The 15,728-nt window shown below is 34.7% G+C and overlaps 1 protein-coding gene across 1 annotated transcript in view; it reads left to right on the forward strand.

Annotated features, from left to right (window-relative positions):
- Appl (amyloid-beta-like protein) overlaps positions 1-15,728 on the forward strand; it is a 516,672-nt gene that overhangs the window by 297,071 nt on the left and 203,873 nt on the right. Inside the window, exon 3 of the mRNA XM_081771803.1 lies at positions 12,613-12,739. Within this exon, the coding sequence (XP_081627929.1) occupies positions 12,613-12,739 (127 nt within the window). The remainder of the gene's footprint in view (positions 1-12,612; positions 12,740-15,728) is intronic.

A 15,728-nucleotide genomic window follows, 5' to 3' on the forward strand; every position in this document is an offset into this window, starting at 1 on the left:
CAGATTCAGTTCCACATCCCGGAATTATGTTTATTGACAAATCCTCTTAAGTGAAAGGGAATCTCATCACTGAAAATAATTTGTTTTCCGGCATGCTCGTTTGCAACCAGTCTATTCATAACCCAGTCAGCAAAGAGTTTTCGCTTACCACGATCAACAGTTTCGTAAATTGAATTATGTATGCATGCAAATGAAAATCTTTTTGCTCTCCCGACGAGAACGAATCCGCTCAGGTGATTTCAAAGTAGAAGCTTGGAGATCTCCATAATATGATGGATCTCACCCATGCAAGACTACATATCGTCCCATTTCTTTGCTAACTGTCGTAGTAAAAAAAAAAAAAAAAAAAAAAAAAAAAAAAAAAAAAAAAATTACGACTACTCACAAATTCCCTTTTAGGAGTTCTATAGTTCTCTCTAACAGTCCTGTCTCAATTCTTAAAGATAACAGTGAAGTAACCAACTTGATGTTCATTGTATCTCAGTTTTAGGGAATTATAGATCTCTCAAACACTCGAAGAACGACACTTTGTAAGATGAACTCATGTAACTTCACATTTTTCACGTATAGTCGTATCTCAAACGACTTTCTATTTGATTTTTCCATCTTAATATGTAATTTGTTTTAAAATATACCAGTATATGTATAATTATTATTTGTGACAAAGTGAAGATCTAAGTATTACTAAAATGTACGACCTCTATAAGAAAGAACTTAACCACCAAGATTACATTCCCGATCAGTGTGCGAATTGAAAAATTTTCCCAGGGGGGGAGAATTTCACCCATATGCGCACCCAGTCCTCCCCCCCCCCTATATATATACACTAACAAGTACAAAACAGTTGAGATGTGAGATCTTTCATAAATTTTCACTCAAGTAATATTTAGGTTAGCTACGCAGAGTAAGAATTGTTCCCTTTTTCTATCTTATTTTATGTCCATTTAAAAATACTCCAGAGGGGGAAAAAGTTATCCCTGGCAGGGATAAAATTTTTCTTCTCCAGGGTGGGAAAGATTTTTGTCAGGGGGGAAATCCCTGGCATCCCCCCCGCCAATTCGCACCCTGTTCCCGATCTTTCAAAGTGTGTTGGAGAGTGTTTAAGAAACAGAACCTCTCATAACATCACCCGAAAAAGTATCAGTATTCTCGTTAATTATTATTACTAAGGTAATGATGAAGTTGAGACACAGCAACTAGAAAAAAATGACGCACACATTGCTGAAAGGGGGGGGGGGAAGTGAGTGAATTGAAAGAGAAATGCAAGGAAGGTGCAATATAGAAGAAAAAAAGTTTGTTGTGCTTTGATCTGCAGCAAGTTTCCCATCTACCGCTTACAAACGAAATCGGTTTTCTACAAAGGCGATACTTTGTTTTTAACCTGACCGCTTATGATCTAGCAAGCAGAGACTGCTCTTGTTTTATTTGGCATAAGATAGTGGGAGAGGTTTATCAGAAGTGGCTACGCAGTTTTTTTTTTAAGAAAAAAAAAAGATGAAAAGGTGTGGGTAAGGGCTGACCTTTTGCAGACGGTTGCGGAGGTCAGAACAAAAATTCTATTATTGGATCCATGCTTCTGTACATCGTCATTCTTAGTACAAATATCAATGAAATATTTCTCAAGTATCTTGAAAGCTTTCATAGGCAAAGTGAGGGCGATGTTCCCCACAACATACAGCTTTGAAGAAAGCACAAAATATTTACGTTCCATCACAACTGGTGCCTGTGTTCAAACTGGCTTGTAGAAAAGGTAGTAAAGGTACAGCATACTGACTTTCTCAACTTCAAGAAACTCCCAAAGATCTTAGAATTTTATAAATTTGAAAATAAAGTAAGGAAAAAGATGTGCACTGGAAGAACTTGATGAAAATAAGAGTCTTGAAGAGGTCACCGACAATTATTTTCTACAAAACAAGCACCTTCGATCAGGCTACAAGAGACTCCATCTGAAGCTCCTCAAGGACATGACAAATTTTCATGTAGGGAAGCTTAATATGAAAAAGCTGAAATTACAAAAGATAAATATTCACACTTAATGCTTCTATGCAGTGGACCGACTCGTCATACGAATGTCAGAGCGCCAGCAGTTTTGTTTACACAATCACTTTACCCTGCCTGCTCCAACACACTCGCCATGACACCACTCTGTACATAAAAATTTTAAATCCTGTCATTTTTCACATAATATGTATTCAGAAAGTTTCCTAGAGTTATAGACATGCTTTATACATCGCTTTTCTAGTCGCAGTTCTATAGCAAAAGAAGTGTACATTTTACAGTTAGTACATTTCGGCTGGGCTATACACAGGATACCAGAACCAACTTATACAACAAGTATATTACATAAAAAAGCTATGATTTAGTATATATATATCAGTTGTCATATATTTGTTGATATTAACAACCTTCCTTATTATCGCATTCCGGAAATACAATTATCTTTGTTCTCATGAATTATTCTACAACTTGTACTTTCTGTTTACTAATTTAATCTTTCGAGATTTTAAAATAATTACACATTCGTAGGATAATTTGTAAATTTTACACTAATAAAAAGCAGTTTGCGTATTGTTACCATTAGATTTTCCTGTGTATGAGGTAAGGTTATTCAATAATAAATCGTGATTTAATGATTCATCAAAACACAACAGAAATAGCTGACTTTGGAGATCACTGACAGTGAACGTAGTTTTCCAAGGGTATCGCGAAAGAAGAAAAAACCTTCTCCGTTATCCCATCCATCATGCTTCCCTTTACGCTCACAGCTCAGAAACACCTCGTAGCTACAGCTCAACGATAAAGCGGAACAAACATCGCCAAGCAATGTGATTAAGTGACTTCCAAAGAAAAAGAGAAGGAGTAAGAAAGATAGGGAGAAAAACCTTAAGCAGGGAATATAAGAGGATGTTTCTGATCTTATAACAACATCCTGAACCCAGCTAAGATGTCACGTAACATTCAGTTTTGTTTCTTCTTTCCTGTTAACATATCAAGAAAATGGAGATTTAAATGAGTGAATATATGGAAAATAATTTCTTGCGTATTTACAATAACTACTGGAAAATGGTGCGTACAGATTCACATTAGGATAACAAAGTTGTTGATGTTTTAATACTGTCACTTGGATTTCTAAACTTGATTTTTTAAAAAAAAAAAAATAATGTCCTGCACCACAACTATTTGAGTTTAAAAAGAAGTTAAAATAATAATGATTAATTTTGAGATGTAGAAAATGGGAAGAAACAAGAGAGCTGGTAATATTAGAAGCATAACTAAGCAGAAAGGGAAATAATGCAAAAATCACTATCTGGAACTAATATTCAGTCTCTATTGCTTATGATGGTGATTCGAAAAAAAAAAAAAATCACTGCATACGCACAATCATTACATGTAATAAGCGTGAATGTTTATTCGGTTGTTTGGAAACAGTTTATCCAGATGGGTCGAATAAAATATATGACAGAGTGAAAAAAAAGGCATTTATGAATAGACGTGTCCATGAGCACAGTAACTTAAATTGTCCTATATGTTGATGCATCAAAAGCAGACTGTGCAACGTGCCTAATAGGAGTGACTCAACACGTGTGTGAAGACGGAACGATGTCAGAGTTGTAGTCACAAGAAGTGTCCTAACCCAGTCCGTGAATACGAGCCCATCCCAACCAATTTCTGAAGAATCATACGAACTTAATACAGAGGTTATTTGGGATTGAATACGACGAAAGAAACCACTTCCCATTGCGGTGGTTGTATGAATCGGGGGTCAGGGGATGCAGTTACCCTCCATCAATTCTAAAGGAGGGACAAAGACCATGTTTGCCCGCCCATGAACTTCTACCTAAACGTTCTGATCATTCAAGATCATTGAGCGTAATTTAAACCTTATCGTGTCTGAAATTATGAAATAATATTTGCAAAAGAGCTCTAACTTAAATATACAATTTGGGTGGCACAAATGAACCGTTCCCTAAATTTACCCCCTCATGTAAATACTACTTTCTAAAAATGTCTGTTTTATCATTTCTAATTAAATAAAAGAGAACATTCACTTGTATGCTGTAACTTAGTGTAATATGTTTTGAATTTGCATAGTACTAAGACAATTTAATAGATGAGGACTGCAAATCTTAAAAAGAAAAAAAATCTAAAAGAAGCAATTTCTTAGACTTATTTTCTTACTAGACACGTCTAAAATTAATACTTTGAGACTTAATGTTACTTTAAAATATACATTGCAATGAATTCGTTAATGAATGTCAATGTTAATAAGTTTGGAAATAAACTAAGTCCATGATCGTGTTTCTCTGTAGAAGAAATCAGTCATTTTATATAGGCCTATGCACACTAGCCTGTTGTAAATAAATTGCCACTCCGAAAATGAGTCTGTATCCATTGCTACGTACCAGTGCACCTTGACAACATGTAAAACTCCGACTTTACGTGGCATGATATCCAGTAAGTCATCGATGACATCCTATCACAGGTGATAGTATTCGCATAGAGTGCCGCAACATTAATACTTTTATTATTTGTGGGTTTGAGTGACTGGCCGTTTGTGCAACTTTGTTCTAGAAGATGCCAAATATTTTATATAGTATTCATGTCTAGGTTACGGCAGAGTTTGAACCATATTTTACCCCTTCCTGCGGCTTACCACCTTTTTTGTCCAACGACATGATGCCCGTGTCATCCATACGTTACGTGGTGTCCCACGACAATTTTCCTGTTTCAAAGAAAGAAAGGAATCCACCTTGCAATACCTCGATCCTTCATTGATGTGCCCATTACGAAAAATAAGATTATCATGACCACCCCATGGTGGAAAGACTACAAGGTGGTTGCATGCGCATGTCGCCTGGAGCGCTGTCGTGGCTGAGACGTCATCTGGTTTGCAAGAGAGAACGGGAAAAGGCGCGGCTTTAAGAGCCTGCCTTACTAAAAATAATACAAAATTTAACATTTTTCTTTTGCTTGTTTATTCATCAGTGAAAGGAGATAATGAAATGCAAGTCACCACAATCATAGATAATGCTATTCTACAACAGAAAATATAAATCTGAAGAATGTTCAGTGTTGCCATCCATAGAAATTACAGTGTTGCCAGAAAAACAATTTCCCTAAAATCTAAGTTAAGGCAGCGAGTAGAGGAACAAACACAACTGTATTTGGTTACGTATCGTATTGTTTTGGTTTCCTGTGAACTACTTTTTAAATAATAGTTGTATTTAGTTTGTAATAAACGAAATAGTTTTAACATAGAGTTATTAAAACTAAATAATAATATTAATTAAAAAGTAGTTCACTGGAAACCAAAACAACATGATACGTAATCAAATGCAGTTGAGTTCATTCCTCTACTCGCCGTCTTAACTTAGATTTTAGGGAAATTGTTTTTCTGGCAACACTGTTATTTCTATGGATGGCAACACTGAACATTCTTCAGGTTCACATTTTCTGTTGTAGAATAGCATTATCTATGATTGTGGTGACTTGCATTTCATTATCTCCTTTCACTGATGAATAAACAAGCAAAAGAAAAATGTTAAATTTTGTATTATTTTTAGTAAGGCAGGCTCTTAAGTGACAAGTCTAAATTCTTTGTTACTTTGTTCTTTTAAATGATATCGAGAATGCCTAACTGTGCAGTGCACGGCTGTAGTAATTTTATTACAGAAAACAAAGGGAACTAATATAAAATACTTTAGATTTCCTCAAAAAGAGGGGTAATGTCTCCAGAAATGGATTTTAGCTTGCAGGCAACAGGACAAAATAAACCTAAAATATGGTAAGTTTTACATAAAAGTAATAAATAAATGCAATGTTAAATGAAATTATAAAAAAGCGATTACATTATGTAGTTTCTTTTTAGTATTAATAGTATGTAATAGTCGTATATACGGCTACAGTAGCTTCTGTTGATTCTGCATACAAAAATTCAATAGTACGATTTAAAAAGACGAACTTTGAGGCAAGAACCGGATTCGAAATCATGAGGGAGGGGAACCGACAGAGGAGATCATTTCTATCATCATTTCCTTCTACATAAGATATTGAGACAAAATTTTCCCCACAGAGGCAGGCATGTAAATCGAGAAGGGAGGCACGATGATCTAGGAGGCTTACCTCCCTCCACGTGGTTGTGTTTACAAACAACTAATGTATGTGTATGTTTTTATTATTATCAAGTATTCTGCCTTTTGGCAGGTCCTGGGACTAGTAAAGTTTTTCGTCTTTTTTCTTATTTCTTCTTAATTTTCAGTTTGGTATGTTATATAAATTATATATTTTCCCAATGAAGGCTTATTTTGAAGACAGTTTATATAATAAGCAATATTAGGCACAAAAGCAATTATTTAGGCAGTAAGGAGCGAAATAGGCAAAATAAAATTGGCTTAATCGAAACTATAACCCTCATATAAACTTTAAAACGTTATTTTTGATCATATCTTTAATACTAAAGAATAGGCATTTGCTTAACATCCGGTCTCTACTCATTATCTTTTGAGATCAAGGATTTGCCACGTCGTAACTGAACGTATAAATATCAATACAATTCCAAATAAAACATACATATGCTTCGTTGCACACATTAGTTTTGTAAAGATATCAAGACCTGCTACACTGGTGACGAACTTTGCAGGTACAATGTTGTTATCTCATCAATTCGCTCATTAGAGGGGGTAAACCAATTAATTAAGTGAATGTCCAAGTCCACAAATAGTGTATTATTAATATTGGTACAAAAATCGATGTCGATGTGTGCGTAGTCAGACTTTTTCAGTTCTAATTTGTTGTCAGTTACAGAATCTAGTTAATCTCTTCACCCGCCTTTCCAACTTCGGCATTCATTTTGTCCACTGGAACGAAACGCAAGTATAGAGTCAGAAGTTCTAGGAACTTCATCCAGTGGCTGACATTTTCTTGTTGGAAACTTTATTAACGGTCGTAGCTTCTCCTCTGTAAATTTTCTGAAGAATGAAGAGGAAATATTTTGTCGCTGTTGTAGTAGAAGGAGACTGACTTTGTGAAGACTCTTTGCAGCTGGCGGAATGTATTTTTCTCTTCTTTTCTTTCTTTTTCTTTTTTTTTTAATGCAATGTTAAAATTTAATCAAACTCGTGAACTTAGGTAATTTTACGGGCAAAAGTACACTGATTATGCATTCAGAAAAAGTGAAATGGGAATGCAGGATGCTACTGGTTATATTCTACGTGTTCCCTTCATAAAGTGCTGTGGAAAAAGAAAAAAGAAATGCCAGTATTTAGAGAAGATATCTATGTTTGCTTACCTCGACTGCCTGGAGACCGATAAGTCAGTTTCCATGCGGTTATCTCAGTCATAAATAAAAAGTAGACGGCCAAAGTAAAAACGTAGTGTTATATTAATCTCTCGAGAATGTAAAATTAACTGTTAGAGATGATGAAGTCTTATTTCTACAACTAAATTAATATTAATAATCTTACTATGAGAAGTGTTTAATTCTGTATTAACATGTCTAAAAAGCAGCCTGATGGAGCGTACTGCTACTTTGAATATCATTATACTTTAATTTCTTAAGCCTGTTATACATGGTCACAATTTTCTGTCAGATATTGTATGAAACTTATCTTTGATAGCCATTCGGTCAAATAAGTTGGCTGGAACTTTTGCATGCAGTATTAACGATCAAATACAAAAGTTAAATTTGCTGCTCATTTGTTTACATCTCTTCATACAATTGTTACATTTGTTTGTAAGCAGAGTGCACCGCTTGGGACTGTTATTTAAAAGCAAGCTGATTTAAATCGTAAATCTTAAAATGAAGGACCAATTGGAAATATGAACCGTACATGTGAAATGTGAACACTCACCAAACTATAGTCTCTGGCCTTACCAGCCTAACTTCAGCCACAAGTTTTTTCAAAGGCTTCTTTTTGTTTGTATTTATTGTAATATTCTTTTAAGTTTACAGTTCTGCAAAACAGGATGATGCTTGTAGGCATTAATAAGCATTTCAGTTGCTTCCTGTGTCCACGTTTAGCACCAACGCACAGTGGTTTTCGTTTGTTTTCTTTGAAGTAATGTTTGGTACTAATAGAGCATGTTCTGTTTTAGAACAGTTGTTTCAAATAATGTAAACTTTCCAAAAGTTGCATACAACTTTGGTATCATACACGTTCAAATTCCACTTTGCTGAAACATGTGATGAGGGTTAACTCTCTTGATCCGTCTTCAAATTATTTTATTTTATTTTATTGTTTATATAGCATATAGCGAATAATCTGTATAGGTTCTTAAGACCCGTATCAATGTAAAGAAATGTCAAAAACATATTCCTTGTTTGTTTCCATTTATTAATGGATACGTAATTTGAGAACCATACTATCGTATATTTCGTACTAAATCGTATATGAGAAAGATATAAGAAGATGGTGTAATAATTTTTCACGTTCTAATTTATTCATGGTTAGTTGAAATGTCAGCTCTTCCTAGAACCTCTGGTTTCCCTTTCCGGAAACAGGAATTCGCATTACTGGAGTTCTCTAGTCCTAAAGTCATTCCTCATTCCAGTGGTTCAGGAAAACCTCCCATTCTCCTGTTGGGTCTATATTAAATTCGTTCTTTTTATATCTTCACACGTTCCAGACAAAAATTTCAACGTACTACAAGTGAATGTGGTCTATGCATTAAAATAACCCTGTACAACAAATTTTGAGAGTATGTCAATCGGTTCAGAAGATAAACGTAATAATATGAAATTTCTGCCCTCCCCCTACCGCTTCAGTGTTCACTAAAACTATTCACATACTTACATTTTTAAAAAAAGAAAATATTATCTTTCAAAGTAATTAATAGCAGCGAACAATGTTGATTTAAACGTTTTAGTGATGTAGCATATAAAAGCCGATTAACCTACCCAAGTCGCGTGAACCAAAGGATTGTGAACTGACATAATATACAAGTCATTTTAATTACATTAATAGACTCATGCACACAGTGCGTTTTCTCTATGCGATCAGCATATTCTACTCATCTTTGATATATCGGTATATTTACTTGCAATGACTCCTTTAAAATGTATTCTACATCGCTGTCACCGGAGTTGTAATATTACGTAGAATGTTATGGAGTGTGATAAATCCGTTGTGCTGTGTATGCGTAATATTTATTCTCAGGAATTTTTAAACAAACACGAATTATGGTTTGATCAAAGGAACATACTTCGTACGTACATATAGGAAGTAAGTCCTGAAAATTTACGGTGATTGCCAGATAAATGAGGATGATAAAATCTCACATTTCAGACTTCCAAGTGATGATGTTCATATATGTCGGAAGTCTTCTAGAACGACTTTGTCCGTCCGTCTGTCGACAGATATCAGAGCAAAAACGGTAAGAGATCGAGACGCAGTTTTTTGCAATCGATTCGGGGTCGCAAGGGTAGTTTTCATCTCCTCCGTTAACGCTATTCAAATCGGAAGAGGTTCAAATTAATTTCCAGTGTCAACGTTTATCACCATTGAATGAAAAGGGTAACATAACAAGAAGTGGCTTTTTTGCAAACGATTCAAGACAACATATGGCAATCCATAACAATCGACCAGACCGAATGTCGGTTCTAACGTTTATCGTCATAGAACGAAAACTAACAGATAGCAAGATATTTTAATGCAAATGATTCATCTTTCCAATACAGCAAACTATGATTATCTACGACACTGTCAAAACAGAAGTGGTTCAAATTTAGTATTACTTGTGGTTTCAATACTGATGTCCGTAAAGCGAAAACAGTAAATGCTATCAAGATGCGGTGTTTTACAATCGATCCAGTGTCCCAAGGATAAGTTTAATATGTTCTGTTGATCCTCTATTCAAACCGGAAGGGGTAAAAAGAAAATCAACCATTTACTGTTCCAACGTTTATCACCGTAGAACGAAAATTGTAACAAATACCAAGAAGCTGTTTTTTGCAAATGATTAATGTTCCCAGGACAGCAAATCATGATTATCCACGACACTATCGAAACCAGTTTTCCAAATTTACTATTACTTTCGGTTTCAATACCGGTTTCAGCGTTTATCAACATAGAACAAAAACGGTAACAGCGAGATTTTTTAGAAAACGATTTAGCATTTCAAGACAACATATAACTATCCACAATACTCTACCAAAACCGGGCGTGGTTCAAATTTACTATTGATTCTGGTTTCAATACTGATTTAACCAGAGCAAAAGCGGTTCAAGATATTAAATTGTGGCCTTTTGCAATACATTTAGTGTCCCAAGAATAGGTTCTTTCTCCTCCCTTATCCCTCTATGTAAACCGGAAGTGGTTGAAATAAATAATTCTTGGTTGCAGGCTTTATCGTCATTTTAAAAAAAAGGAAAGCGAAGAATGGCTTTTTAATATGAGTTCAGCGGTTTTTATCTTTGATTTTCTTACTCTATTGCAACTAGTACCTGTAGATACACTACTTCAAGTTTGGGTATTGAATTTGCATTATTTGGAAGACTTAGTTTCGCACTGTGGAACGATACTCACTTTTTAAAAATAAATATTCGGAAACAAATATCGATATATAGGGTCATTTAAGGACATTTCGACACGTTAAGAAACAAATCGATACTACTATGAAAGTTATGATACTTGTATTCTGCAAAAGCGATAATGCTTGACAGTAATCTTTGCCCTAGCTAGGAAACACGAAACCTTCCCACGAAATGTAGTATTTCAAAGTACAAGAACACACAAACGGACTGCTGTGGATTAGTAGGCTCTGAAAATCTTGCGGGAGAAATCGACACTTACTAAGGGAGATATCGACACTATATAAACAATGGATTCCTTCACATTTTTGGAGTACAAGAAACATAAAACGCAATGAAATATTAGCTCTAAGGTGGCTACTATCTGCGTATGGCTTATTTGCAAACTTTGCTGCGATTCATTACAACCCGAGTTGAAATACAAGAGGAACACTGAAACAATGTAAACTCGTTAAAAACGACTTCGTTTTACTCTTGTTTTCCAACGTATTGCTTTCAGTGTTTGCTGCCCATAGTAATCGAAAATTGCAATTTAACAATCATTTTCGGATTGAAAAATACAACAAAGGCTGATTTCTTCCAACTGAAACTGCCTTTCATAGTCTTTCACAACATTTTGCCAGGGTTCCTATGAACGAAGTTCCCATAAGATAATTTGAAATTGTTGTTCAAACTGCAGAAGAAAGACATATTAAGGATTGACAATTTTGAGTACTGTGTAGTGGGGGACAGCATTTCTATACCAACATTAGAGGCTTTCTGTACCAGCATTAGAGACTTTCTTCAATACATCAGGATCATTGTCACGTGTATTGTGCTTATCTAAAACCAAACATATTTTACCATTAGTCTTATACCGAACTAAATGACCCAGAAACTGGGAAAGCTTGTCTGTTATGTAACCTAAACCTATGATGTATACACTAACATAAACCGTTTGTCTGATGATTTTCCCTATAACAAAGGAACTACATGTCGAAATCTCCCTACAATCACTGTCGATTTATCCCCTAGATGCATTGATTAACAAAAGCTGACACGTGTTGTCACTGTAACAAGCAGTGTGTGTCAGCGTGACATTGCATACACAGGGTATACTCTATCATAATACCGATCCTTTGCCTCCTTTCATCAACATATATTACCGCTAGACTATACCTTATTTTTGGCTTACTGAAACTTATAACATGGATATTTTTTTCTTAAATAAAGCTTTATGTACCTATTTTAGAGGCTTCTGCTTCCTTTGCAAGGAGTAAAATTAACTTCTGTGCATATGCAACTTGTCACTGAGAACCAACACTAACCTTGCACGTACTGAATGTTTCTTCTCGCGTGCGTGTATGGTCACTAGCTTTGCCAGACCTTAAAAGTGTCGAGATCTCCCTAAATGACACACACACACACACACATATATATATATATATATATATATATATATATATATATATATATATATATATATATATATATATAATTGAATCCCGCGTTGTGCAACTCTGTATACAACTGGCTATTCATCTAGTTTACGACTATTATTTTATCTCAAAATCTTATTTTCGAAACCTTGAGCCTGTTTCCTCTGTGCTAGTTAGCGACCAATTTTAGCAACCATTCAGCATAACAATCAAAACTGTTTTTTATAGTTTTCTTTCAATTTCTTCGATAATAGCGGCGAATATAAAGTTTCTTCTTTTTTTAAGTAGTAGCATCCATTTCTGTCAATTAATCAATCTAACATTTATCAATCTTGTTTTTTCTTACTATTTATTATTACTTCTAAATATTTAAATTTATTATTATTATTGCGTTCTTACCTTAAATACAGTTTCCATTCTTGCGAGGTAGCTTTGTCTTAATAATTCATTATGCTTTTTTCTCATTTGATTGAGTTAGAAAAGAAAAATGAAGAAGCATGTAACTTCAACTTTACTTGTTTCAAGCTGGAAAATATCTTTTCTTTATCTTCTTTATGCCGATCAAATAAAACCGGCAAGTTAGTCATTCTTATTCTGATATTTGCATTTATCATTTTTCCCAGTAAAATTACTTGCAGTTGATTGAATGTTATAATTTTATTACAGGTGTATCCAAAACGAGATATCACCAATATTGTAGAATCTAGCCACTATCTCAAGATACAGAATTGGTGCAAAGTAGGGCACAAGAAATGTAAAGGTGCACGATGGGTGAAACCATACCGCTGCCTAGGTAAGTGTAATATTTATTAATATTTCCTGTGGTGAAAGATATATATTGTAAGTGTAATATAGTATTTCACATGTTTTATCTAATGAAATGAATGGAGTTAAGTAGCACTAGAAAGACAACACAGTTCCTCTGTATTCTTGTACGAAGATTCTCACAGTGAAGTGTATATTTTATCAGGGGAGAAGAGGAGATAAATTTTCGCGTAATATTGAAAGATAAATATGTTCTACAGAGACATTTCCTTAGGCTTGTATTATTTTGTTCAATGTCCAGATAATTTTGGTAAACTGTCGGAAAGTAGTGTTGTATCTTCAGAAGTAAGAATAAATTCTTGAATAGTAATCTGTCGGAAAACTTCCTACCGTGACATTCTGAATTGTCCTTAATCTGCTTATCTGCTTGGACATCTGGAAAGAATTGAATATCCTTCTTTAACAAGCCTGATACATGCATGAGAATCTCTCCACAGATTTTTCTTCAGTGTCTTTTGGTGAGAAGTATTGATTGCTTTAGAAGGACAAGAGTGCCGTACGACAAGACGGAGTTAAGCTTTATTCATTCCTTAGAGAGCTATATTTTCAGCTGTTACGGCCAACTCAGTCCACTGAACGTCACTGTTACTCAAAATAGATTCGAAGATATAGATTATTGTCTGCATGAAAACCATACAGAACTTGAAATTGGATTTAAGTCTGTGGCTATTTGAGAATGCGTTTTCGAAGCGTTACCCCCTAGAGCGAACGCGACCAAGATGGCTATTTGGTAACTTTACTTTCGCCAGAGTTATAAATAATACTGTGAGCCAGTCAGGGTTTCCAGGTCTTTTTTTGCCAAGTCCAGGTCTATAGTAGCAGAGTTCCAGTACTCTGCACAAAGCATCTTCAAAGCAGCTGTTTCTTGCTAAAATCCCCGTGCCTGGCAACACGTCTTTCCTTTTTTTAACTTCCTTTTGACATCTTTTAAACAGCAGGCGGTCTATTGTTAAACGCACCAAATACGCTCGAGCTGACGTTTTCTCCGCGTTTGTATTACTTTCGCATTTGTGATTAGCCATACACATTTAAATACATGGTCAGCGTATTTCAAGTGTACGCATGAGCAATAAAAACACTTTGCAAACACTACAAACAGCCGGGAACTAAAAGCAGTATGGTGAAAACTCAGATAAGGTTAATCTGCTTTTGAAGTATATTCTGTGAACAGAATACTTCTAGAAAATAGGATCAATAAAATGATTTGAATCAAACTCGATATTTAATTGCTCAGAAGTAAACTTGCAGTCATTTTTTTAAAAGTTGTAATTGAGTTAACGTACCAAGAGCAATACTCGTTTAACCCTTTCCAGTGGTAAGCTTAGTATAGTGGTTTGTATTAGTTCTAATTCTAAGCAAGTTTTGAATTATTTTGAGTCAGCATCCATCAAGCATCATCATCATCATCATAGGTATTCTGCAATTATTGGCAGTCACTTGCTGCAACTGAAAAGTTTTCATGTTCTATCGTCACGATCTTCAGCTAATCTCTTCGTCTTCACGTACGATTTTTCTGTTTTGATCTTCCATCCATCAACTGTAGCTCCCTTCTCTTCTCTCTCCTGCTACCATACCCTCTGTTATGCCCCTCATGATAGAGTTTCTTCTCAACAAATGTCCCAATCAGTTTCTTTTCCACTTTTCAGGTACATTTAAAACTATTTACTCCCCCACCATTTCTGACACCCTCTCATTCGTTTTCCCGTCAACTCAGCTAATTCTCTCCATTCTCCACACCCACATTTCAGTTCTTCCAGTCTTTATATATATAATATACTGTTTAGCTTAAGTAACGTAAGGAAAATATGTGAACTTCATTCCACCTAAGAAATAATTTGGGCAGAGTTGCCTCTGAGGTTCAAAATTTCGTTTATATATATATATATATATATATATATATATATATATATATATATATATATATATATATATATATATATATATATATAGCACTTAATAATTAAGTCACTTTGTTTTTCCTGTTCTAATTGAGAATAAGAAAATTTTCTTAATCGAAATTATAGTTGCCGAAATAGCAAATTAAGTTTTATTTATAACTAGCAGCGTTCACCCCGCTTCGCTGCGGTCACCCCGGAACGCAATAAACTTTGTTACTTAGATAATTTTTACTTTTTCGCTTTCAAATTGCAGTAAATGTTAACATTATAGCGCCTGTCATTTATGTTAACCCGCCGAGTGACACGGTCATGCGGGTTGCATATAAATACGTTTATTTTTACCTATGATGAACTAATAACAAAGGATTTGTACGTATGGACACTTGAATGGTCAATTATCTCAAGACACTGGTAATTAAAAATTAAAGTGATATGATAAAAACCATCTAGGGTCCAAATCCTAATAACCCCCCAAAAATAAAAGAAATTGGTTCAGCCGTATTAGCGTGATGAGCTAACAAAGGATTTGTGCGTTCTCTTTTATATAATAGATTCTTGCCATTATTTTTTAAATTTAAACTTAGATCTTTAATAGCTTACCGGGCTTCTAAAGGAGCTAAAAAATTCTAAAATGGTTCAAGAAGCTTAATGTAGGAACAAAACCTGTTAGTGAATTTTATTTTGTATCTACTCAAATTCAATCAAAATGATTGTTTATTAATACGTACCTTCTTAAGGTCAAAGCTTTAATTATCTCCCATTTTTCTTTCTTTCATGAAGTAGAAACTGACTCTTTAGGTTTAAGTTTCGTCACTGATCATCGTGATGTAGTTTATTGCAAATTTTCTTTTATTTCTACAGTCAAGATTCAAAATTGTTCATGCCTTTGCTTTAACAAAGATGATTGTATTGTATTTTTGATTTTACATTCCCGAGTCCTGTCGTTTAGGTTAACCCTTAAGTACTCGCGCGGGGTGTACACAGACCCCCAAACAGGTAAATTTTGTGTTGCTAGCCAGAAGTTCTGATGAAGAAAAAAATGTCTCAAAATGAATACAA

The sequence above is a fragment of the Thermobia domestica genome, chromosome 9, assembly GCF_964235325.1.
Source record: "Thermobia domestica chromosome 9, izTheDome1.hap1.1, whole genome shotgun sequence".
NCBI lineage: Eukaryota > Metazoa > Arthropoda > Insecta > Zygentoma > Lepismatidae > Thermobia > Thermobia domestica.